The following is a 24,213-nucleotide window of genomic DNA, read 5'->3' as shown; positions in this document are numbered from 1 at the left end:
AGAAGAAAAAACTCGTTTCTACAAAATTACCTGTCATTAGAGAGAGATGAACACATGACCGCGAGGAGTGAAATCAAAATGGCTGGAATAGGTTTCAATCCAAGCTCAAATAGGTACAGGTATTAGCGAACACGAGAGAGTTATGGCAGAAAGGCTTGAGTCAAAATCTAAAAAGAATTCCCTTCATGTGTATAAAAAGGTCATAACTACTTGGGGCATATGATATAAATGGATCTAGAATGTGTAGACATGTTTTTCCTCATGACAGTCCCTCCCTCCGTATTTTACCAAAAGTCAACTTTTTCTATACTGTATATCCTTCTCTGGAGATGTCATCATCTCTCAACCACCGCGTGGTGTTTATTTAGGGTCGCCAGCCTCCTCGGACTCGGTAGGAGCATCGGCATCCTTCATCTCCTGGTCTGATCCTCCCTGGGCTGCCTTCTCGGCCTCAGCAGCCTTGCGAGCCTCTTCCTCAGCGGCTCTTTTGGCAGCCTGCTCGGCCTCGACGCGCTCCTGGACGGCACGGCGCTCAGCCTCGACTTTCTCAAAGTGTCGCTGGACGACAGGTCCAGCAAGAGCACGGATCTCCTCCATCTTGGAGACGTAGACACCCTTAGTAGCATCGTCGCCTTCATCGTACAGCCAGTCCTATTCTTGCAGTTAGTCACTTGTCCCACGTAACATAAGTTGGAGGGATCGCGCAATTCACATACCTCTGTGGACTCGAGCTTAGCTCGGATGGCAGACTTCTCGTCCTCGCTGGAGAGGTCGGCGTACTGCTCATCAAGCTTGGCTCGGAGATCGTAGATGTAGGCCTCGAGCTCGTTCTTCTTCTCCTCGGTATCAGCAACAAGCTTATCCTCCATAACCATGGCGGACTCCTTCTCCGTCAAAGCGGTCTTTGAGCCGGCATCCAATGATGCAGTGCCGCTAGCAATGGGCAAGTCGCCCTTTCGGACCTGCTTCTTGACCTTGCGAGTCTTTGTGCCATCGGTATCCATAGCCTATGAAAACGGTGTTAGTTAAGTTTTTTACCTGCTAGTTTCCCCGTCGTCTCCCGAATCTAGTCGTATACTCACATCGGCATCTTTCTTGTCGTCCTCCTTCTTGTCGTCATCCTTGACCTCCTCCTCGACCTCTTGGTCCTCGACATAGTAGCCGTTCTCGACATTCAGCACACCGTGAATGTTGACTCGGGCCTTGAGCTTGCAAATCATGAAGTCTTCCTTGCCATCGGCTTTGACGCCCTTCACAGAGAAGCGGCCAATCCAAGGGTTCGTTTTGCCAGGAAGCTCTTCAGAGTTTGCATAGCGGGCCTCCAAGTCAAAGGGCTGCTTGCGGTAGAATGTGAGGATCTTGGTGGAAGGCAGGACACCACCCTTGTTGAAGACGGTCAAGCTGGTGTCTTCATCGGGAATATCAGGAGCCTTCTCCCATCCAAACTCAATGGGGTAGCTAATGATATCTTGGACGGTGAAGTCACGAACTCGGAAAGCCGGAGACAGGATGGCGCAGCTGAAGGCACAGCCTCGGGCAACAGCCTCGTCGGCGTTCATGGTGTATGAAAGAGGCTTCTCGAAGAAGGCCTGGATGCGCTCCTTGAGCACGGGGACTCGAGATCCACCACCGACGATCTCAATAACGTCGATATCGTCCTTGGTGAGCTTGGCCTGGGCAAGGGCCTGCTCAAGAGGCACGTGAACACGAGCCAGCAGAGGCTCAACCATGGCCTCGAACTCCTGTCGAGTAACCATGGCGGAGGCATCCACGTCGTTCATCAGGGACTCGATGTTGACGGGGGCCTGCTGGTTAGCAGAGAGGATCTTCTTTGTCTTCTCAGCGGCAGCAATGGTACGGGCCATGGCTCTGCCGTGAGTGTTGATGTCAACCTTGTACTTGCCCTTGAACTCCTTAGCCAGGTGGTCCACGAGGGCCTTGTCAAAGTCTCGGCCACCAAAGTTGCGGTCCCAGGCGGTAGCCTTGACGGCCAGCTCACCCTTCTTGAACTCGACGATGGAGCAGGTGAAGTTGCTGTGGCCAATGTCGATGAAGCATACGCGGCGGGGCTTCTCCTCCGGAGCAGGGAGGTCAAGCTTGGTGATACCCCAGCCAAGGGCAGCAGCAGTTGTGTCGTTCATGAGGCGGAGGACCTTGAGGCCAGCAATCTCGGCAGCATCCAGAAGAGCTCTGCGCTGAGAGTCCGTGAACCAAGCAGGGACACTCAAGCAGAGGTCAGCAACGGGCAGCTTCAGCTCGTTGGCAGTGGTCTGCTTGATCTTGCTCAGGTACATGGCAACGAGCTGGGTTGCCGTGAACTTCTCGCTGTTGCCGAGATAGTTGACCTCAGCGCCAACCTGTCCGTTGACGTCGACAAGGGGTGCGGTGACATATTGCTGCTCGATCTGAATATCGGGATCGTTGAAGGAGCGGCCGGCAATACGCTTGAGGCAATTGACGGTGTTCTTGAGGTTGGAAATCTCCTGGGTCTTGGCCGCCTCGCCGAGGTAGCGTGATTTGGGTCCAAATCCTACCAGAGATCTGTGTGTCGCAGCAATGTTAGCAAAACTGATTGCATGTGATAGGGGGGAGGTTTCCAATCATCGCTGATAAGACGAATGGAAACGGGAGTCTATTGGGGGTAGCGAGACGTACGGTGTGGATCTGTTGGAGACTTCATTGGTGATCTAGAAGAGAGTTTCTTTGGTCAGTTTGGGGCCCAACTCTGGTGAATCCTTTCATCATGGATTGATATTCACTCACCACATCGACGCCACGATTTCTCGCGACTGCAATCACCGTCTTGAGGGTTCCGAAATCGACACCTGCGCCGCAGGGAGGGGTTGGTCAGCATGAGAGGAAGACTTTTTTTGATCTGTAACAAAGAGGGACGCAGTATAGAATAAGCATAAGAATGAACGAGCGGCAGAAGGGAACGTACCGACGACGGAAGTCATGATGCCAGTCTTATCTCTGTCGTTTTGAAAGAATCTCGATACAGCCGCACTCGGGTCGCAAGTGAGGGGCCCAAGTCAAAAAAAAGAATCCGACCAGGCAGAAAAAGAAATGAAAGGAGAGGAGGTCGGTTTGCGCGGAGAGGAAGAAAGGCAGGAAAAGAATCGAGCCTTGAGGGTGGGGAGCGAGAAAGGTGAAAGAAAGCAAAAGGGACCAAAGAAAAAAAAACCTAGTAGAGGTCCGGTCTGATAGTGGCGGTTGTGATACAAAGTGGGATGCAAAATAGTTGGGAGGCCTGGCTTTCTCCCTTGGTGGTGGGCGGTGAGATCAGGTACTAATTGATGCGAACCTGAAGAAAATTTAGTGCGTTGGCAGCTGCTAAAATACCTGTAGGCATCTTTTTGTTCCGCAATCTGCAGCCTCTTGACGCTTGAGGTACCTGTGCCGGGCGCGGGGCACTGCTGGGCATGTATCTGCGCCGCCGATCTGCTGCAAAAGGGTACTCGGATCTGCCGCCCCGCCACGTCCCAGCAGGTACCTCATGGAATGTTGCAGAATTTTCCAGACTCCACGAGAAAGCTGAGCGCCCGAAAGCCTGACTGACCACAGCCAAGCAGAATTAGCAAATGGGATGGGCGGCACTGCCTTGGCCCGTTACCTAACCAATAGCCCAATAACCGCTGCCAAGAGCAAGTCAACTACCAATCGCTGGGTTGTACTTGTTAAACATTGAGGTTACAGGCTGCCCAGGCACGTATATATTAGGTACAAGTTAGACATCTATTCTGCCTACGACGCAGGTATCCTTTATCCCTGTTCCTTCATTGGATAACATTGAACCTAAGCAAATTGGTAAAGTGCCCTGTCAAACCACCATCAGAAAGTCTTTACAAAGGTGAGCCCATTAAGCTTGCTCCTTTGTCCACATTGTTAGGTCAGTGGCTTGCACCGTTTTGCTGCCCTTTCAACGATAATCAAGCACAAAATTACCCCGCCAATCCGCCTTGTCACTTCAGATGCCCCTCCTCAAAGCCTATGATAGCCCCGCCATGCCCGATAAGACAGAAATCACAGCTATTGTGAAGGTAGCAAGCATGGGTGCAAGTATGAATAGATCATAAAACCCATGGCGTTGGACGACGTCCATAGTGAATTCTACAACAATAAAACAATTCTTTATTTTATTAGGCTCTTTAGTCTAACACGTAATTCTCAATCATAAATCGTTTTCTGGCCAACTCAGAGAAAGTGAGAGAGGACTAGAGAAAAGGGGGTAGTGCTGATGTCTATGGGCACTAACGTATATGGATCAAAGCGTATGTTCAAATGATATAGCTAAATGTCCGCAGCGTTATATAAAAAATATAATCCTCTTCTCTCTCTCCTCGAGTTGCATTCGCTTAATCAAGTCGTCCCATCGTCTTACGGATCTGATGATAGGTCAATAAGCTCTACATCCGGTGATTCCTTGCTTAATCCGGTACCGGGTCTGGTCGTTCGCTGAACCTGTGCCCGCTGGGCTATGGCATACTTTCTCCTATCTTCCTCTCCCATGAACTGGTCCACTGAAACAGTCCCGGGTCCGTTGAGCTCAAATCCCTCCAAAGAACCTCCCCGCATTGCATCCCACGAGGAAGATGGAGTAGTGGAGGATGCAAGGGGCGTCTCGATCTCAACATCTGACTCATCAAAGTGTGTATAAAGTCCGGCTGGCGTCTTTTTCCGGGCTGAGAACATTCCGTCAACGCCATCAGGGGGCCTAACAATACTCCTCTTGCGTCCAAGAGTAGTGTTAGAGGATGCTCCTTTAGAGGCTGCCGCCTTTCTCGCCTCACGCGCTGGCAGAAAGCTCTCGGGAACCACATTGAGCTCATCGCCCTGCATCTCGGCTTTCTCAGCCGCCTCTCGTGCTGTTGTATTGTTATCGGCAGTGGCAGCATCCGCCCGCGGCCCTCCCCATGTCCTCTGGCCGGCGGTGAATATGCCATACACCATATAGTACCAGTTAAAAAAGGGGTTCAAGACAAACATTAGTGGGTAAAGCCATATTTTGAATCGTCGAAGCTTCGCGCCAAAGTATATCATGAGCAACCAGTTCAGCCCCAGCGACACTCCAATGAACCCAACCGGCAGGTCTTTGACTTTGGCAACAGTCGATATCAGTGCGAGAACCATGATGAAAAAGAGAAGAGCGGTCGTTCGGATAGTGTTTTGCATGAAGCGAACAATAACCAAAAGAGGATATCGTTTCCACAGCCGCCAGTCTGTCAGCATACACACCTCGTTCGTGATGAAGCCTAGAAACCATCGCCTCCGCTGCTTAATAAGGGAGCGGTAGGTCTGTACAGCTTCAGTTTTACAAAATGCCGACGTGCACATCTGAATCTGGTATCGCTGCTTTGCGCCAATCATGAAGAGGTGGGTGAGCCAACGATCCTCTCCCAGGTGGCATTTTGCAAAATCGAACAGGTCCTCGCATTGTTCTGCCTTGTCAGCAAAATAATACTTAGCCATCCTCCTAAACGCGGAGAAGCGAAGCATAGTCAAGGCACCCGGAAGACATGTTACTGATCCGCAACCGGATTCGACTGTACGCTCAAACAGCTGGCCGTGAATGTACTCAATATCTTGAAGCAGGGTGATAATGCTGTGTTTCCTCGTGGTCGACGTAATGACGCCAGTCATGGCCAGCATGTTTCTAGAATTGCCGGGACTTAGCTCCATGTCATAAACAAAGTTCTGCAAGCAAACTTTGTCCAGTATGCAATCCGAATCGATGAAGAGAATGAATAGATTGTCATTCATCTTGAGATATTGTTCGTACACTCTATCGATGAGCTTAAACGTCGATTTCTGGCAGTGTCTCTTGCCACCATGAGGAAACCTGGAGATGGTTATGCGAGCTTCTTTGTATGTGACATCGATGCTCGTCGGATAGGACTCCATGGTTAGGGGAACTCCTAGTTTTTCTATCGTATTGAGATAGAGCTCATCTTCTTGGTCTCCATCGAAAGACAGGAATACATGAATGCAAGCAGCAGGATAGTCGCAGTCAACAACCGAGTTGATAGCTGTGATAAGCACATCAGGCTCTTCCTTGTAGCATGGCATAACAATCACAACTTTTGGCGCGGTGACATCGTCGAGCACTTGCTTCATGCGCTTTGTGCGTCCAAGCTGGTTGGTGACGAGTTGATAGACGCAGAAGAGCCAAGGCACGGTAAGAAGGATAGAAAAGCTCCAAAATGCAAACCATTGGAGAACTGAGACGACAGATTCTGGCCAGTACTTGGAGACTTGACTTGGTAGTGGTAAGGTCACCACCATGATGGGGAGAAAGATGGCTCTACATGAGATGATTATTAGCAAACAATATTTTACTCAACTCAGCAGGCGTGGTGTAGCTGTTATGTCTGCATATAAATCTCCATGAAGAGACATACCTGAAAGCCACGAATGCTATGCCGACAACAACACATAGGACGTTGATGGACCAATGTTCGGCCTTTCGGAATGCTTTATACAAGCAATAGACAAAGGCAGCCAGCCAGAGAAACCACTCCAGCAGCGCCATAATCATGACAACTCCAACGATGGCTGTATAAACGATCTATACCGGTGCATAACCATGTTCTTATTAGTTATGTATCACCATAATTTGTGACTTCGGTGCGATATTAGAACATAGTAAGAAATCACTTACATCTTTAACGGGCCATTCTGGCCCACTCCCGTCGCTTGCCATCTCGCCTGGCAAACTATCTCGAGTAGCGGATAGTTTTACTGAGATTTTTTATTTTTTATTTTATTTATTTATTTTTTTTTTTTTTTTTTTTTTTTTTTTTTTTTTTTTTTTTTTTTTTTTTTTTTTTTTTTTTTTTTTGCTGAGAACAGGGTATTGCTCCAAACCTTAGCCTAGAGGCATGCCAAAATGAAGATTAGAGGATGGTTGTCGAGCCCTTTCATGACAAAATCTCAGATGCACAAACGTTCTCGAACAAAAGACCTTTGTTATCCCAGGACGTAGCGACTTTACGCCTTCATGCTACCAGCCGTCAGACCTTTTGTTAAAGGTGAGGCTGAGCCGAGACTGTTTGTGACACCCAGCAATGAAATCGCAATCCGGAAAAAAAAGGAAAGACAAAAAGTCGCAGATGTGGCTCAAGCGTCGGCATATCACGGCACCCCCATCAATGCTTGCTGTAAATGAGCAACCAAGTCTATAGCAAGCGAAGCGCCAAGCAGAAACGGAGAGCGAGTAGTAGAATAGAGTAAACTTCAAGCGGGAGAAAAAACAAAAGTAAGACAAAAGATCGTCAACAAGATGGCTTATGAGAGGGAACGAGCGGCAAGTGATGTGCACCACCACCTGCTAGATTTGGTCGTTACGGGAAGAATGATCGCGGAAACTGGTCAGCAGCAGCGGAACTTGTATACTCGTACTATAGGTCGGCCGGCAGCTGCAAATGAACTGCTGTCATCACGGCCCAACATGGAACCACAACCAACCCAATCGGGGCTGAGCTGAACTGCAACAGTTGGCTGAAGGGAAAAGAAATAGGAATGAACTGCAAGGGAGAAAAGTCATGAGAAAAGGGACTGAGAAAAGGTGAAAACTCCTCTTTGCTTTTCCAGGCTCTGAATCTTGCGTTGGGTCTAGGGCAGCAGCGATGCGGAACTGCACTGCACGTTACATGCAATTGTCGCCTGGTATTGGCGGGATGCAGGCAAGTATAGGTACCGCAGGAGTACCTAATGCAGAGCTCGGACGCCTTAAAATAGCAACAATAACATCAGTCCGAGGTTCGTTCAAGAGTCAGACACGCATCTGTGCCTCTTATTATCACATCATACTACGGTACAGTAACCAGTCCAGTAATAGCAACATGTATGAATAGGACCTGGTCCAACACCCGCCAAGGCAGATAGATGCCCACCAAAGCAGGGACCTGGTCATCGCCATATTCATTTTCTCGAGCCTTCAAGTCTGTCTACCTACTCTAGTGACAATGCCTTAAATCCTACAAATACTCACATGTAACATAAATGCTTCCATGCAAGGGCTTTCAGTGCCAAGCCCCTTGCATTGGCCCCTGTGACGTCGGGGCTTGGTAGTATTATAGCCTAATAATCGGTAGATGTCACTCCTCCCATCGCGCCCGTCAACCACAACGTTGCCTTGCCCTAGTTAAAGCTCATCGATATTGCGCTAGTAGAGGTAGCACCTGAGGTTTGCACCCTTGAAGAGTAGCCGCTCATCTCTGCAGCAATTGCCCTTTCATGAATAGCTCGGCAATCATAAAGCGTAGCTGAAGCAGACACGCTCAGAGTCGAGTAACACGATCCCCAATGAGACTCGGCCTTCATATCAGGCAACAGTGAAATGACAAAGGCGAGTTATGCCTAAGAAATCTTTTGTTCTCTCATTGCCAAGGGTGTTCTGTCCATCCGTGGTACATGGCACCATGCAATACAACTTTTCGTGAAAGAAGCAAGCCGGTATGCCAAGAATGCCAAAGATCAAGTGGTCGTCGTGTCTGGTTCTAGTGACATCGCGCGTCACCATAGTAACTGCTCGCCGTTATACGGGAATCATTGCTACCAATCCACGTCGCTAAGCTGCAGTTTTCGGACACGCTGGCCACGGTCCTTGTTCGGCTTATCTACCCGATTATGATAGAACGTTGCCGGTCGTTCATTGCCTAGGTATTTCAGTGAGTCCATGTACAAGGCAGTGATGGTAAATAAGGTAAGGAGGTAGTTACACTCACCATCTTGATCATCGCTCTGCTGAAGGTCATAATTGAGCACTAGATTTTTGATGCGCTGCTGTTCCTCCCTCTCGGCTTGTTGCTGTGTCTTCATAGCAATTGCAAACGTCGAGTCCGAAGGTAATTCAACTGTGCGAGTCTAACGGCCATGTCAGAATATTATATTGCGCAGGAGCCGATAATCATTACGGAAAGTATTTCCCTGGAGAAAAAAGCGGGAGAAGCTGAAAACAAAGGGGAAAGAAAGTTTAACAATGCTAACATACCTGTTGCCGATTACCTCTCTTTGTCATCAAAGAGAATGCCATGGTACCGCTCTGTCCCGTCTCCCCAGAGCCCGGGGTAGACATGGACTGTTCACGATTTCTAGATCGCACAGGGAGTGGCACATCGAACAGCTGTTTACGCTCGAATTTGCGAGATTCAAGGCTTTCCGACATCATTTTGGCGTATTCTCGTTCAAATTCCGCTTCATCTTCGGGATCGACAACTTCCTCTTGCCTAGTCACAATAATGGCCTCGTCGTATTCGCTCTCATGGGTAGAGCCATTGTCGCCATCCTATCAACAATGCTGGTTAGTAAGCTTGTCACATGGGAATTGCTCAAGTTGACGCTGCGTCGTACCTCTGCTTCCTCTTCTTCTTCTGAAGCACTTTCATCGTCGCCATCGCCGTCCGCTTCTACGTCGTCCATATCGCCGTTTTCATCTTCAGACGATGGCCCGCTCGTAGCGTCGTCTGCCTCAGCAACTCTGTCCACTCCTGCGGTCTTCTGATCCTGAGCGATAGCAAGTTGAAAAGCCTTGGTCGCCTCTTCAATATCTTCCACAAATTTCCATTGAGGCCTGGTCAGTGCAAATGTATCAAGAACAAGAAACTCGATATCCAGTGGCAGAGGCGATTTCGTATGGACGTAATACTTGAAAATGCTTCAGATTAGCTGCATCTTGTAGCACCCTTTGTCAGCTTTACTCACCTGGAAAAATGAAAGGAAGTAGTCAAGCTTCTTCCCAGCGGCGCCTCGATTAAAGAACATGCCACAAGTTTCCAGCATGATAGAGATGAGACGGATCCGAAAGTAATCGTCCGGTGGGTCAAAAACGTTGAGTTTACCCATAACAGGGGGTCCATCTATGAAATGAATACATTAGATGACATATTTTCGAGGCAGCCGAGGCCGGTCAGGGAGGGAATGGAGTCTTACTGTATCCAAACAGTACGATTTTGTACATTGTATCAAAAATGACTGGATGCTCAAGCATGCGGTAGTTGTAGAGCTCCCCAAGATACTTGACCTCGGCGACGCGGCGCTGGGAAAATCGGAAGTCGTTCTGCTCTAACCCAAAGCAAATGGATTCTAGGACGTTATCAATGACCTTGACTACAAAGTGTGGATGATGCCGGTAGAGTGCGCTCAAAAGAATGCCGAGAAGATGGATGTTTCCATATTTCACTTTGCCAGGTTTAGAAAAGACTTTCTCCAAGATGGCAACGACCTAGATTTTATATCAAAGTAATGAGTCAGCTCAAGGGACGAGAGATAGAGTGTGACATCCGAGTTACGAGAATGAGGAGAAGAAAAAGGGAGAACGAAGAGCCGTACCTCTGTTTCCTCCCAGTGAAGCCTGCGAATCTGCTTTAGAATTTTGCTATAATTCCGTTTAGTCATATCGCCATATATCAACTTTCGAATAAAGAGTTCCATCGGGGTTCGTTCTTTCTGCTCGATGGCAGGTCGCTCCGGAGGGTCAACGTGGTACACGGCGTTGTCAATGAGCATTCTCTCTGGCTGGCCAATATGTTGCACGGACTTCTTTCTCTGCAATGTCTCAAGGAAACTCGCCATTCGAGGCGCTGTTTCAGGGTTCCTGAGGAGATACCGGCCGCAATTTTCAATCAAATTGCATAGGATCTCAATGTTCATGCGAGAGAAATCGTCAAGGCTAACTTTGAGGCAGTGAAAGACAACATGTTCAGGGACAACGCCAAACTTGGTGAGCTCTGCCAAATACCGAATGTTGCTCAGTCGAACTTGGCCCAGGAAATCCTTTTCTTTACGGCGTTGTAAGCTACGAAATTCCGCATCCAGATAGTCGACCAGTCCCTTTGGGACATCTGGCATATATCTCCCTAGCGTAGCAACCAGACGTGCCCAAGAAGGCAGCAGATCACTCCGGCCTTTGGGGACTTCTGTTAACGCCTTGACCAGTCGGTTGCGAGAAGCCTTGGAATTGAGAAAACAAAAGTCAATAGCCGTCTGATCAATAATATCCTTGTTAGTAAGGTCAGGCAACCGCGCCAGTATGGCATCTACTTGGGCTCCAATAGTCTTGTTGGCAATGGCCATCGATTGATCATCGATGGGTTCCGGGGCCTTTGTGGCTTCCGAGCTTTCAACCGAGTCTGATTTCTTGGCAGTCTGCTCTTCAGTCTCCGATTTCTTCTTCTTGCCATCATCTAAAAGGATAGCCGGAACCTTGCCCTTGAGGTCAACAAGATTTTCGTAGAACCGGCGTTCGTCTTCATCTTCCCAGATGCCGGCACCATCAGCCATTGACCGCAGATAGTCACCAGTCTTGACTAGACCTATGGAGCTATTCGAGGCTGCAAGGGGGTCGTTGGAATCCTTCAGGCTTGGCATTTCCGCGCCAATGGCGTCGGCTATCACCTGAGCATTGGAGACAAGCCTATCTTGAGCCTTTACTTGCTTCTCGTAATTGGCCTGCCTATCTTCGAAGACCTCTCCAGACTTGACATATGCTTCGGCGTTGCGTCGTGCTTGGCTATGGATTGATTTCTGATCGCGAACAATGTGATTAGCCACGTCGTCAAAGTATTTCTTAAGAATTTCCTTGAATTTCTCGGCCAGCTCAGGAGGAGTGAATGGTTGGTCTTCAACAGAAGGTTCAGCTGTATCTTCGCTGGTTGGCAGGCTGTCATCTTCTCCGGTTTTACGACTTTCAGGTGTGGTTGTCCGGATCCCCAGAATGTCCCAGCTGAAAGCCTTGACGAAGATGACGAGCAACGGCAAGTTGGCGTGCTCCCTGTCATAGCCGAGTAAATCTTTCAGTACTTCGAGCGGAAACGGGTCTGAAGAACCGCCGGGTTTGGAATTGCCTCGGGTCTTCAACTCCACTGATTTGCCGACGGCACCTTTGGTTGCATCGTCCGGTTTGGTGGCGTCGTCCAAGGTCCTCAGCACGCCAACCAGCCAGAGCTCTGTAATAACCCTGAGGAGGGCACGCTGGCGGGTGATGCGCTCTTTCTCCTCTTTCTCGCGAACTTCTGCCGGCAAACTCTTTAGAATAGCCTTGTCAGGCGTGGCCATGCCCTTGCCAAGCAGCCAGGTAAGGTACTCGGTGAATTCGGCAGGGCCAAACCGTTGATGAAGAGCGCTGACGATTTCAACCGCGGCATCGATTTCTCCTGGAGACTTGAGCCTACAGAGGCCTTCATAGCAGGCAGATATAATCTCGGACAGGTATTTGTGCAAGCTCAGAGTCCGAATCTCTTGCAGGAACGTCGAGAGAGTCGCGGCGCTGATGGCAGTCCGAAGCCTTTTTATAAATGCCGTATTCTTCTTGAGCGACGAGTCAAGCGAGCTGCTGATGTTCACGAGCCCTTGGTTAAGAGGTTAGCTAGCAAGCAACAAAGCGTTTCGAAACATGTCCCTTGTCCATGCTGTACCTTTGTCGCCATCCCAAGCCTTTTCATTCAGAGCTCGGAGCTCTCCTGTTAGTTCACTGTCAGCCCACGAACAAGCCGTCAACAGGGTCGCAAAATCAACACGCACGCTTCCTTGCGCGATCCATGGCAACCCGTAGGGTGAGTCTGGGTTGCGACAGCCGATTCTGGTCGAGGTACTACATTCGAGCGTAACGCTGCACTGCTAAGGGATGTACTGCCCTGGAACTCGGCACTGTTGTTGGGCAAGGCGAACCAGCAGCATCGGTGCGTCCGAGGAAACTGGTCGGACAAGAACTTGATATAGTCGTTGAGTAGTTCAGCCAAATCAGGTAACCAGAAGCAAAAGACCTTGGTGGTTTGCGCCACGAGATTGACGCAAGGCTAAGGCTAAGGCTATGTGGAATGGATGGCTAGAGAACTCCGATAGAGTGAAACTCGGATAAATACCACCCTTCGTCATCAAGAGCTTAATTCGCCATGCGGCGCTAAACTAAGCACGGGCACTGGCAGCCGGAATAACGTGACGGCGAGATCAAGCTTAGCCTAATAGGTAGAGCGTGTTCCTGCGTGCTAGGTCAAAAATGGGTTAACGGCAGAAATGTATTGGCCAATCAAGTAGACATTTTCCCGTCTGGTCTTCTGTAAATGAACATCTTCCGTGAATCTAGTGAACCCATATAAAGCTTGCAGAATATTTATTGTATTCTTTATGATAAACGGCGAAGAATACATACACATACATTAATTGAATGACCAATATTGGAACTGTAGGCAAATGCCAAAGTCGACAACTGAGTAGCAAGTTTAGAGGGAAACCGACTGGACAAAGCCAAATTATGTTGGTCTTCGAAATTCAACAACTACGCCAACTTTACAGGGTAAGAGTCTAGGCACATCATCCAGTGTCCAACTCTCACACCAAGGAAATACTGCTTCCCACGGGTATAATGAACTGAAAGATTGATAACGTTCATTCTAGCTGGTTTATGATTCGAAGTCAATCCGATGGTGGGCTTCATTACATAGTACTATGAAGCGGAAATTGCTACTAACACATCGCTCACAGATACAAACAAAGAGAAATAAAAGGTAATCTGTTTTCCCCTAGAAAGTCTTGAAATTTATACACGCCCTCATATCCCCTTTTGTCCAACGCCATGCATGGTCCTCTAGACCGCATTATCTCGGTACACTCCTTCATAACCTTACGTGTGCCCGAGTATGAGTGATTCGTACTTAAACAAGCCACAAGCAAAAGTCAGATATTTGTTGGATCGCTATGCTGTGCAACGGAACAATGGCTCCGGGTTAAAACATTCGAAATTTATGGCCACCGCCCTCCGCGCCTTCAGTGCCTGGAGAAGTAGGCTCGCCACCAACACCCTCACCACTTCCATGAACCGTTGGATCAGGGTAGTAGAAAGCAGACACTGCGACAGCCACGTAAAGAGTTACGAGAAGGAATCCCTCGAGGTAGTTACTCTTTTGATCCTGCAAAAACCGACCAACAGTCAAGATAGCAAGGAAAAGCATGACCAATTCGAAAATACCAAACTCCAGGTCCAAAAGCTTGTCACGACCCCAGGCAACAATGACGACCAGCGGAGCGTTGAAGAGAGCAGTCTGAAGAGTGGCGCCCAGAACGTGGGAAAGCGCAAAGTTCATCTGGTTATCCCATGCTTCGTCTATAGCTGTGATGTGTTCGGCAAATTTCTCGACGAGAGGAACGAGGATAAGACCCATGAAAGCATCGGACACCTTTGACTGTTCGATGACGTGTTCAATCTGCAAGACGAGAGTAATGGCAATCAAGGTGACGAGAGCTACAGCAACGGCCAATGCAATGATGCACTCTGTCATGGTGAGCTTGTCCTTGGCGGCATCCTTATGGCCGTCGCGGTCGCGCTCCTCATCCATTTCAAAGATGGCATGGTAAATACCGTGATGGGTTCGGGCCTGGAAAAAGACGTAGACAGAGTAGGCGATGATGAGAAGGATGGAGACGATTCGCGAGATGCTCAGAGTTTTGTGAGCAATCTCCTCAGGGCTCAATGTGTTGTCATCCGGCAGGCCTCGCATAAATACGGTGGGAATAGCTAATGCCACGCCCCTAAAATAACCAGTTAGCTCGTGTCAAATCAATGAGATGTGGGACGAATCTTGTCCGCAGACAAACAGGTGAGAGAGTAACATACGCAGTAAGAAGCAAACCGCTACCAGCCTCGCTAATGGTGTCACTGAAAGTCTGTTCCTCGTGATATATTCCACCGACAAAGAAGCAAAGACCCAAGCAGAGTAACATGGTAGCCAGAATCGAGCCCAGGATGGCGGCTTTTATGACGAGAAATTGATCTTTGGAGAGCAGAACCATGAAGAGGATGATTTCGACGATGGAGCCGACCGTTGTCTCGATGAGGACGCCGAAAACATGGGGAACCTTGCGAGCAAACTCCTGACCAGCAAATCCGATGAGGTTGGCACAAGGTGCCATGGCGATGTAAGAGAGAATGAAGATGAGAATGTGATCATCTGGCAGAGTATCTAAGAAACGACGACAGTCTCGGCATTAGCATAATCGCCCAAGTTGAAGCGCTGGAAATTGCCATGGCTATAGGGGTAAAGTTGCAGCTTCAGCTCCAGCTCCAGCTCGCAAGAAACTTACATCGAACAGCCAATGCGACGGGAACAATGGGCCACAAAACGTTGACGGCCGCGCTGGCCTTGCACGACGAGCGAAAGCAGATTCTCAGGAAGTGCCATGGGTGAATGCCGCCGCGGCCACTCTCGCCGCCCGTCTTGATCCTGAATAGCTTCATGCCGGACCCGGACCCTTTCTCGCTCCGCCACCTGGTACGCTTGTATTTGTGCCCGTGGACGTGAAGATGGTGACCGTGACCGTGACCGTGGCCGTGGGCTTCAGGACTGGTGTTTGGGGGAGGAAGCGTGTCTTCGCCGCCGTAGGCCTTGCTGTAGACAGGGCCTGGTTCGAGGGTGTCGTTTTGGATAAGACTTCGCTGCTGGCCCTGAGAGCCTAAGCGGCGATGGCTTGGGCTACGGCTGGCCATCGCAACGGCTGTGAAATCAATCGAGTCGATGCAAGTGGGGCCTGAATCTCCCTCTCTTGTGCCCCTGTTGTTTCTGATGCAACAGCAGTTTGCAAAAAGTGGTGGCCCAGACGTTCTACTATGGAGGTACTAGCAGTAATGCAGTAAGGGCTGGAGGCCGCCAAGCACTTCCAGGCGAGGGGGAAGATCACAGACAGAGAGAAGAAGAAAAAAAAACAAGGTCCGGATCCTGCAAGCTTCAGCTCTGGAAAACAGGCTATATACTCGTACTAATAGTTCTTCTTGCCCGTGGCGCAGGCCAGTTCAAGGGGGCACGACGACGTGGCACGCCCAGGTGGCCCCCGATGCCTTTTTGTTCGGCTTCGGCAACAGAATCTTGCAGCCGTGTTACAGCTTCGCCCTATTGCTGCCAACCACTGGGCAGGATGCGGCCAGGATTTGATGACAAGTCCCGGCTGGGGAAACCCTAGGAGACGACTATCGGCGACGAATAGTAAACATTGACTCCGGCCGTCAGCCAATTGCTGCAAATGTCGGTGGCTGTGAGGCACCAAATGACGAAGAATTCTCCAGTTCGGAATGCATGGATGATGGAGTTCTGCCATCTAGGCCCGGAAACCCCAGCACCCATGCTTGGTTGGTGGGTACACGCTCAGCTTAGTCTGTGGATAAGCTATGGTAATCGAGATGCAAACAAAGTAATAGTATGCATAACGGCACACGACATGGATGGATGGCTTTATGCTAATCGTTGGTGGTGAGAAGCGGAGTCGCCGAGCAACATTGACCAAGACGCTGTTGGCCCAAGTACATACGAGGTGCCCATTTGAGTGTCAAGTATCTACTATACCAGTCCAGACATCAATCATATACATCGTGGGTACGAAATAGTATTCTCACTGGCATCGTTGATGCCTGATAGATGCTCATTCTCTCGTCCAAAGTGGTAAGTTGAGCGAGGACATGCACCCTAACTAGAGATGGCCGCTAGCGAACTAAGCTTCTTGGTGTGGTCTGCCGCTCCACCACCATAAATCCTTGTGATGAGCCAAAGATGACGGTGATTAATCACTCACAAGATCATCATGACTTGTTGCTTCAGGCCGCTGAAATGGAAATTGTCCGTGTTGGCCTAGCTATATGTAGCATCAAGAGTAGAGAGGCCGACTTCACCGAGTCCGTCCGTTGTAGCATGTCAGGGGCGTACTCGTATACGAAGTGGAATCTTCTTTCTTTCTTTTTCTTTTCTTCGACTTTTTCGAATCTCCTTTCCCGTAAGACGGGGGGCACTGAGACAGCACATCAAACGCCGAACACCGTTGGGTGAGATGGTTAATTAATCAATTAATTCTTTGATCACACCCACCCCTGGGCAGAAGATGCTTAAAATAAGTATGCATGACTTTTAGCGTAGGACTTGGCTTGCTGTTTGGCGCTATTTGTGCCTTATTCCCAGCTCTAATTTCACCACCATGCTCGCTCTCGTTCATGTTGGGTTTGGCAGACATACAGTAGTCAGCCATAGCCATACAGTAGAGCCTGCTAGGCACAGATGGGAGTCGCCCCCCTCAAGATCTTCAAATCTGTGGCATATGAAAACCCGAATAATCTTTTAATCATGTTCATCAAATAAGCTGCTGCCAAACCCCTTGCCATTCAATGGCTCATTTTCTCATTTCCCTATTTCCCCGAGAAGCAGGTGATGTGCTTCGTGCTTATGATCCGGAAGCTCTCCCCCGTGCTAAGAAGCCACATTTGGCCCTGTTATTTCCAATCAACCCCATATGCTCGTAACGTACAATATAGCAAATGCACAGCTCTTTTTCTTTTTCTATTTTTTTTTTTTGTTTCGTTCCATCAATTTACCTAGTCATCCTAGGCCTTCACAACGATTGAGCCGATTCGTTGGCATGGAAGCCGTCGAGGGTGACATTTACAGCGCCGGCTTGAACAAGCTGAAAAGTAATATTAGTCAATTGATCATCATAAAAAAAAAAAAAAAAAAAAAAAAAAAAAAAAAAAAACTGGTACGAGCTTCAAAAGTTTAACTTACAGAGCGAGACAAGTCTTCAATCAGGTCATTGGCATCCTCAATACCGACACAAAGGCGAATGAGGTCCTCGGGCATTTGTCGTTCCTTTCGAGTTTTGGCGTCGATGCTGGCATGGCTCATCTGGCAAGGCATGCTGATGAGACTGTTAACACATCCAAAGCTGACACTGATGGTCCACAGACGGGCTGCCTCTACGATGCGCTGTGAGACGGCCGCATCGCCCGTCTCAAACGACAAGACTGCGCCAGCGCCTCTGGCAGTAGCCCAATGCAGATCATACTGCGGGTGAGATTTGAGACCAGGGTAGCGCACTCGGAAACCATGCGACTCTAGGAACTCGGCAATGAGCTGTGCGTTGGTTTGCTGCTTTTCCATCCGGATAGCCAGCGTCTTGACTCCTCTCATGAGAAGGAAGGAGTCGTTGGGCGACAATCCACAGCCAGTTGAGTTGATTGTAAAGTATAGTTTATCGCCAATTGCCGCATCGTTGCATGCTATCACACCGGCCATGATGTCGTGGTGGCCAGAAAGGTATTTGGTTCCCGATTCGTATACAATATCGGCACCCACGTCCAGAGGGTTGAATAGCATAGGGGAAAGCATTGTGTTGTCAACCACCACAAGGGCTTTCTCATTGACCTCATGCGCCAGCCGTGCAATTGATGGAATGTCAACGATTTTGATCAGAGGGTTCGTAGGGGTCTCGAGGAGAACCATGGTTGTCTTTTCTGAGAGACGCGCCTTGACGGCGTCGACGTCTGTTGTATCAACATGGTATACAACAATTTGCTGGTTGGTGGCTAGGTACGTGAGCAATCGATGTGTACCGCCGTAGAGATCGTCGCCGGTAATAACTTCGTCACCAGGGCGTAGAAGTCGCGAGATGACATCAAGAGCGCCCATTCCAGAGCTGACAGCCAGGGCACGGTTCGCATTCATGATTTTGGCAAGGTGACGCTCGAGGTGAGTGCGTGTAGGATTGCCGGATCTTGTGTAATCGTATTCCTGCTGACCGCCGCTGGCTGAGGTCTGCTTGAAGGTTGCAGACTGATAAATTGGAGTGCTGGAAGCGCCATATTGGTCTTTTCCTTCGGTATATACTAGCTCAGTCGCAAGGGCATAGCGGCGTCTTCCGTTTCGAGGACTCGAAGGCGCCGGTGACGGTGGGAGGTTGTGGCCGTCAAGGTCGAGACGCTGAAGGGGGCTGGCAGACTTGCCGGGTTGGCCGTCGGGCAAGGGAGCTGCCATGGTTGGAATGTGAATGCAAGATAATAGGCTGTAATTAGGAAAATGCGAAAGTCGTTTGGCCGAGATTGTTTGACTACGCCGTATACTGTGTAGTCCCGTACAGCCCGATGACAATGACGAAGAAGCCGTTAGCCTGCAAAAGAAAGAAGCCAGAGTAGCAGCTATTCCAATAACAATTGAGATGAATTGATGCCATCGATTTCCTCTCTCTAGCGGAAAAGAAAACGGAAGCCGAAAAAGATGCTGTCTGAGAAGCAAATCAGGTCAGTAGTTTGTAGGTGCAGTGGAGAGGCAATTGGTCAAACGGGTGAAGTCGCAATTCTCTGGAGAATGACAGTAGAGGGGCTGCATTACTCTTTAGGGCGTAGTGCTGCGATACCGGCAGCGTCTCGATTTCCTGTGCGGGTTAGCGACGTCTTAGCTATTTGCCTCATTTTACCCGAAACACCATGAAAGTGTGGAGGAGTGAGTCAGCATCGCACGAGTCAGAGAGTACGGAGCTGGAGGAGAATGTTTGCTTGCTTGTTTGATTGGAGCAGTAGTAAAAGTCATAGGCACCAACAACGCTGAACAGTATTGTTTGTCTCAACCTGAACACAAGCATACAGCTGCAAACAGAGACACGCGGGCTTGTGATAGGTTAACGTAACCTCTGCGTATTCCATCCGTTTAGAAAAAAAAGGCCATATTCAACTCTATTTCTACATGAATATAGTGATGTATGTATATGCTCCGTATATACCGTCTCTACGTAGAATCCATCTGAGTACTCAGCCAGCATGAGCCACAATCTCGTTAACCAGATCACCCTTTTCTTCGCTGTAGTAGGAGCAAATCTGCGAAGGTAGGGGCAATTCCTTGTAGTCGTCATCCGGTCCAGATATGATATTCAAGTTGATACCACTGCTCTTGCTTGTGAACAGCTTCGTGGCTAAGCTCTCCTTGCTAAGATAGACCTGTGCGCTATCAACCTGGTCCAGCATAACGGTGGGCACTGTGCCAAGAACTTGGACTGCAAAGTTGTTTGCCTTGACTACGTCCACGGTGGAGACCAGCGTGTCAACAACGAGAGATAGCCGAGTGGAGTTTTCAACCGTGACTTGGTTTGCCTTGCCCTTGATAACGATGGTGGTGTTGTTGCATCTGCTGATCAGTACGGAGTGGGTGAGAGATGCCTCAATCTCCACTGGCTGAGGCTCCTTTTCAAAGTTCTCCTATGTACGGGTCAGTAAACAACAGCTTCATCATGTTCATCGGCCAGGCGACTCACAATAGTCCACTTGTTAGCCTCGAGGACCTTTCTAGATGGCTTTTTGACTCTCATGCTCTCAGGCTTGGGCTTCTTGCCCGGAACGGGGCTCTTGGATCGGGGAGCATCTGAGACTGTAGATCCTGCACGAAGAGATGGGTTCTTGTGCGTCATCTCCGACCTGTCTACCTTACGCAGGCCTTTCGTCACATCTTCACCTCTGTTGAGCTCGGAGAAAACCGCACCGAATCCTCCAGCAGGCGCTGCAGGAGAGGGACCTGCTGGTTGAACTTGTATATCTAGTATAGGGGCCGGGCCAGGCGGAGGAGGAGGAGGGGGTGGTGGCGGAGCTCCGCCAGTAGAGGGAGCGCTGGTCACAGGCGGCTGCTGGGCTGGTTTACTAGAATCCAACGACTTGGCAACCTCATCGGCCGGCTCTCCTCTTGGATTCCATGTGACGCCGGAAGCGTGGTGCTGCTTAATGTAGTCTCCGAGGTCATGGAAGATCTGATAGAAAGACTGCACCCATTCAACCTGCTTGGGATCGCTGTGATATAGCTGGTTAGCTGCTTGATCATAGTACCTAGTAGACAGCAGACGTACTTGTCCTTTTGCTCCTTTAGAACTCTGTTTCCAAAAAATTGCGCAGCGCTCAGAGACTCTTCGACGTGGTTGAATGGCCGGTGATCAATAGTCACCCAGCCCAAAACCATGATGCCATCTGCAACAGCGCTCAAGTTGCTATACATCGGATCGGGTCGGTTGGATTCCTTAAGCTCAGTTGCGGCCATGAGCGCATCGGTGATGGGCTTGAGCAAGTTCTGGTAGACGACCAGGCTAGTTCCTGAAGTAGCCGGCTTTGTCGCCTTGGTGGCGATGAGCAAGAACTTGCGCTGTTCCTGGAACCCCTTGAGGACCTCAGAGGCCTGCGTAGCAACACAACAGTTAGCTCTCCTAGCTCGTTCCCTCGGACTGTAGATATGAAAACGGGGATATGGACCTGCTGGGCGACAACCCCTCCGAGTTGATTGCTGAGCTTGACATACTTGTCAACGCTCGTGTTTAGAAAGGCATCGAAATCCTCTATAGATTCGGGGAGCGCCTCCTGAGGCTCCTCTTTCTGAACGGGCGGCGGAGTTGGTGCTACAGCTGTGTCCGACAAAGGAGTCGCAGGCTGCCCAAGACCGGGGACATCTTTGGGAAGTTCGGTTGACGAGGCGATATCCTCGAGGCGTGAGGTTGCAGCTTCGAGTCTGCCAGACAATGAAGTCAGTAAGGTTGAAGCGATTCGGGATGCGAGAGATCCAAATACCGTTTGATGAGAGTGGTAAGGTTATGCATGTGGTTTTGAGCTGCCATGGTGGCAAATGTAAATAATGGCTTCGCGTGTACAATCAGAAAGGCTATGCCGCAGCTTGCTAGAGGTAGTCGATAAGAGTATATAGCAACAAAGAGAAGTTATTCGTGGCCAGAATGACAGTGACGAACCAAAGACTCCTGGCTTAGTACGTGATAACTTGCTGATTGGCACCACTTAATCAATCTCCGTGGAGGGGTTCATTGTGCTACTAGCAGCAGCTACCTGGAACATGCAGAAATCCACTTGCAGTGGCCCGTACTCCGTACTTTTATAGGTGCTAACCTTTTCTGGGTGCCTAATAGGCAGACGCATTGTCCGAATCTAGCCGGTGTTTTCCCGCAGGAAATGCAATATATGGTGCAGTCCATAACAAAAACATCTAGAGCCTAGATATTTAATTTGAGAGTTGTCAAGAAAGGTAGAAACATGTATCTGTATCTAGTATCTTGTTGTGGTTGGCTACTGTAAGCGTGCTAAGTTGCTCCTAGGTAAGTGATATTGATGTATACGGAGTATCCAAGCAACATTCATTTTCTTGTTCAAAAATGGATGAATAAATAGAACAAATAAAAAAAAATCAAGAAAATAGAAATGATAATTAATAGATAAACACTCGAGATCTTTTTTCTTCTCAAGGTTCTATGTAAATGCGTACGTGCAATCTTGTGTAGGTATGCTCTATAAATAGACGCTTGTCCAAACACGGTGCCTATCTTGGTGAAATTTTGCGAGAGAATACTAACAGATTTGGTGCTAGGATTTTTGTGGAATGGCCGCAACAGGATCAAGGGGTCTTCCCTGGATACGAGACACTCCAACACGTTACGTTTAGGCCTTTTGCCTCCTGTCTTGTCACAAAACCACCAGCTTTGATCAATCCAATTCCATCACGCAGGTGGTAGAAGCCGCCCCGCGTGCAGTTGCGCGATTCACCGAGGGATTATTCATGTTGCCATAACCCTCCTACGACCTTTTCCAAGATGATGCCACGGCATCACTCCAGCGGGTTTTCGAATGGATATCCACGTGCCGACACCTTCGAAATTTCCCCCCATAGGTGGGTGATAGGATATTTCCTCGCTTTTTCGCATGGAATCTGGATCAATTGGCATGCTGACTGATTTTTGTTCACAGATTCCAGCCGAGAGCTACTCTCCCTCCCCACAGAAAGCGCAGGCAAACATTCATTCGTCTGGGAATAGTCGTGGTTCTGCTTGTCCTTGTCATCATCTGGTTCGGACAACCCAAATCCGTCGCTTCTCTCATCTCGCTCGGCCTCCTCTCCGGATATGAAGATCTGAAACTTGAAACGGTCCGATACTATGACCTCACCACCGTCCAGGGCAGCGCTCGCGGCTGGGAGCGCGAAGAGCGTATCCTTCTTTGCGTGCCTCTTCGAGATGCCGAGCAGCATCTGCCAATGTTTTTCTCCCATCTGAAGAACTTCACGTACCCTCACAACTTGATCGACCTTGCTTTCCTCGTCTCCGATTCCAAGGATCGAACGCTGGAGTCTCTCGTTGAGTATTTGGAGGCCATCCAGGCCGATCCGGATCCCAAACAGCCGTATGGAGAAATCTCAATTATCGAGAAGGATTTTGGCCAAAAGGTGAACCAAGACGTTGAAAGTCGTCACGGATTTGCTGCTCAGGCAAGCCGTAGAAAGCTCATGGCTCAAGCGCGCAACTGGCTTCTCAGCGCTGCTTTGCGGCCATATCATTCTTGGGTATACTGGCGTGATGTGGATGTTGAAACCGCACCCTTTACGATTTTGGAGGACTTGATGCGACACAACAAGGACGTGATTGTTCCCAGTATGCCTATCCTTGCACTCCATTATCTTGGTCTTGTACTAACAATACGACAGATGTTTGGCGTCCCCTCCCAGACTGGCTTGGCGGCGAGCAGCCCTACGATTTGAACTCGTGGCAAGAATCCGAAACCGCGCTTGCATTAGCCGACACGTTGGACGAAGATGCCGTGATTGTCGAGGGTTATGCCGAATATGCAACATGGAGACCGCATCTCGCCTACTTGCGCGACCCATACGGCGACCCAGATATGGAAATGGAAATTGACGGAGTTGGAGGTGTCAGTATTTTGGCAAAGGCTGGGGTCTTCCGCGCTGGTGTTCACTTCCCTGCCTTTAGCTTTGAGAAGCACGCCGAAACAGAAGGTTTTGGCAAGGTGAGTTTTGCATCTCCTCAGAATTTTGGAACATTGACTAATGAGTCCTTGTAGATGGCGAAACGAATGCGGTTCTCCGTTGTTGGATTGCCTCATTATACTATTTGGCATTTGTACGAACCCAGTGTTGACGATATCAAGCATATGGAAGTACGTAATTTCATGGACCCCTTCTTTTGTAATCGAACGTGCTAACCACAAGTCACAATAGGAAATGGAAAGAGAAAGAATTGCTCGCGAGAAGGAAGAAGAAGAGCGAAAGATCAAGGAGCAGCAGATCAAGGAAGAATTTGGTGACGCCAATACTCAATGGGAACAGGACAAGCAGCAGATGCAAGACTTGAAAGACCGTGGAAGCGAGAAAGAGGCTGGATTGAATCAGGGCGCAGCCGCAAAGGCAGCAGGGGCTATAGAAGGACAAAAGAATTAAGCATGGGCTTGGATCATTTAGAGTAATTAATTTATTTCGACGAGATGGGTTCCTATGTACAGATGCAGTATGCATCTTTCCCCGATCTGGTCTTCGCCAGCAAAAGCAGAATCTAATATAATAACGCCTAACGACGAAAATAACTATGACCCCTCCCTAACCCATGGCATTCTGAGCTCTGTCACTTGGTATACGAGTATCCAAAAGG

At 49.2% G+C, this 24,213-nt stretch overlaps 7 protein-coding genes across 7 annotated transcripts; 1 reads left to right on the top strand and 6 right to left on the bottom strand.

Annotated features, from left to right (window-relative positions):
* Window positions 1-360: 360 nt before the first annotated feature.
* T069G_01062 (hsp70 protein domain-containing protein) lies at window positions 361-2,957 on the bottom strand (the record flags this gene model as incomplete). Its single annotated transcript, XM_056168272.1, has 6 exons — window positions 361-651; window positions 717-1,007; window positions 1,083-2,541; window positions 2,656-2,687; window positions 2,764-2,825; window positions 2,942-2,957. 6 exons carry the CDS (start codon window positions 2,955-2,957, stop codon window positions 361-363), a joined length of 2,151 nt encoding a protein of 716 aa, XP_056033588.1.
* A 1,420-nt stretch (window positions 2,958-4,377) lies between these two features.
* T069G_01061 (chitin synthase domain-containing protein) lies at window positions 4,378-6,700 on the bottom strand (the record flags this gene model as incomplete). The annotated part of the gene is made up of 3 exons (XM_056168271.1): window positions 4,378-6,301; window positions 6,399-6,565; window positions 6,659-6,700. 3 exons carry the CDS (start codon window positions 6,698-6,700, stop codon window positions 4,378-4,380), a joined length of 2,133 nt encoding a protein of 710 aa, XP_056033587.1.
* Window positions 6,701-8,553: 1,853 nt separating this feature from the next.
* Window positions 8,554-12,538, bottom strand: T069G_01060 (MIF4G domain-containing protein; the record flags this gene model as incomplete). Its single annotated transcript, XM_056168270.1, has 10 exons — window positions 8,554-8,657; window positions 8,727-8,865; window positions 8,993-9,286; window positions 9,352-9,645; window positions 9,703-9,857; window positions 9,931-10,222; window positions 10,330-11,798; window positions 11,880-12,347; window positions 12,414-12,458; window positions 12,520-12,538. 10 exons carry the CDS (start codon window positions 12,536-12,538, stop codon window positions 8,554-8,556), a joined length of 3,279 nt encoding a protein of 1,092 aa, XP_056033586.1.
* A 1,183-nt stretch (window positions 12,539-13,721) lies between these two features.
* On the bottom strand, window positions 13,722-15,478 carry T069G_01059 (sodium/calcium exchanger protein domain-containing protein; the record flags this gene model as incomplete). Its single annotated transcript, XM_056168269.1, has 3 exons — window positions 13,722-14,523; window positions 14,609-14,954; window positions 15,076-15,478. The coding sequence occupies 3 exons, from the start codon at window positions 15,476-15,478 to the stop codon at window positions 13,722-13,724; spliced, it is 1,551 nt and encodes a 516-aa protein (XP_056033585.1).
* Window positions 15,479-17,361: 1,883 nt separating this feature from the next.
* On the bottom strand, window positions 17,362-18,779 carry T069G_01058 (cys/Met metabolism PLP-dependent enzyme domain-containing protein; the record flags this gene model as incomplete). Its single annotated transcript, XM_056168268.1, has 2 exons — window positions 17,362-17,433; window positions 17,532-18,779. The coding sequence occupies 2 exons, from the start codon at window positions 18,777-18,779 to the stop codon at window positions 17,362-17,364; spliced, it is 1,320 nt and encodes a 439-aa protein (XP_056033584.1).
* A 770-nt stretch (window positions 18,780-19,549) lies between these two features.
* Window positions 19,550-21,387, bottom strand: T069G_01057 (uncharacterized protein; the record flags this gene model as incomplete). Its single annotated transcript, XM_056168267.1, has 5 exons — window positions 19,550-19,993; window positions 20,050-20,575; window positions 20,632-20,954; window positions 21,029-21,281; window positions 21,341-21,387. 5 exons carry the CDS (start codon window positions 21,385-21,387, stop codon window positions 19,550-19,552), a joined length of 1,593 nt encoding a protein of 530 aa, XP_056033583.1.
* A 981-nt stretch (window positions 21,388-22,368) lies between these two features.
* Window positions 22,369-24,005, top strand: T069G_01056 (anp1 domain-containing protein; the record flags this gene model as incomplete). The annotated part of the gene is made up of 5 exons (XM_056168266.1): window positions 22,369-22,445; window positions 22,523-23,202; window positions 23,256-23,575; window positions 23,630-23,725; window positions 23,787-24,005. The coding sequence occupies 5 exons, from the start codon at window positions 22,369-22,371 to the stop codon at window positions 24,003-24,005; spliced, it is 1,392 nt and encodes a 463-aa protein (XP_056033582.1).
* Between the last annotated feature and the right edge of the window lie 208 nt (window positions 24,006-24,213).

Source organism: Trichoderma breve, chromosome 1, assembly GCF_028502605.1.
Source record: "Trichoderma breve strain T069 chromosome 1, whole genome shotgun sequence".
NCBI lineage: Eukaryota > Fungi > Ascomycota > Sordariomycetes > Hypocreales > Hypocreaceae > Trichoderma > Trichoderma breve.
The sequence above is the reverse complement of the archived record's forward strand: the minus strand, read 5'-3'. Positions and strand labels throughout refer to the sequence as shown.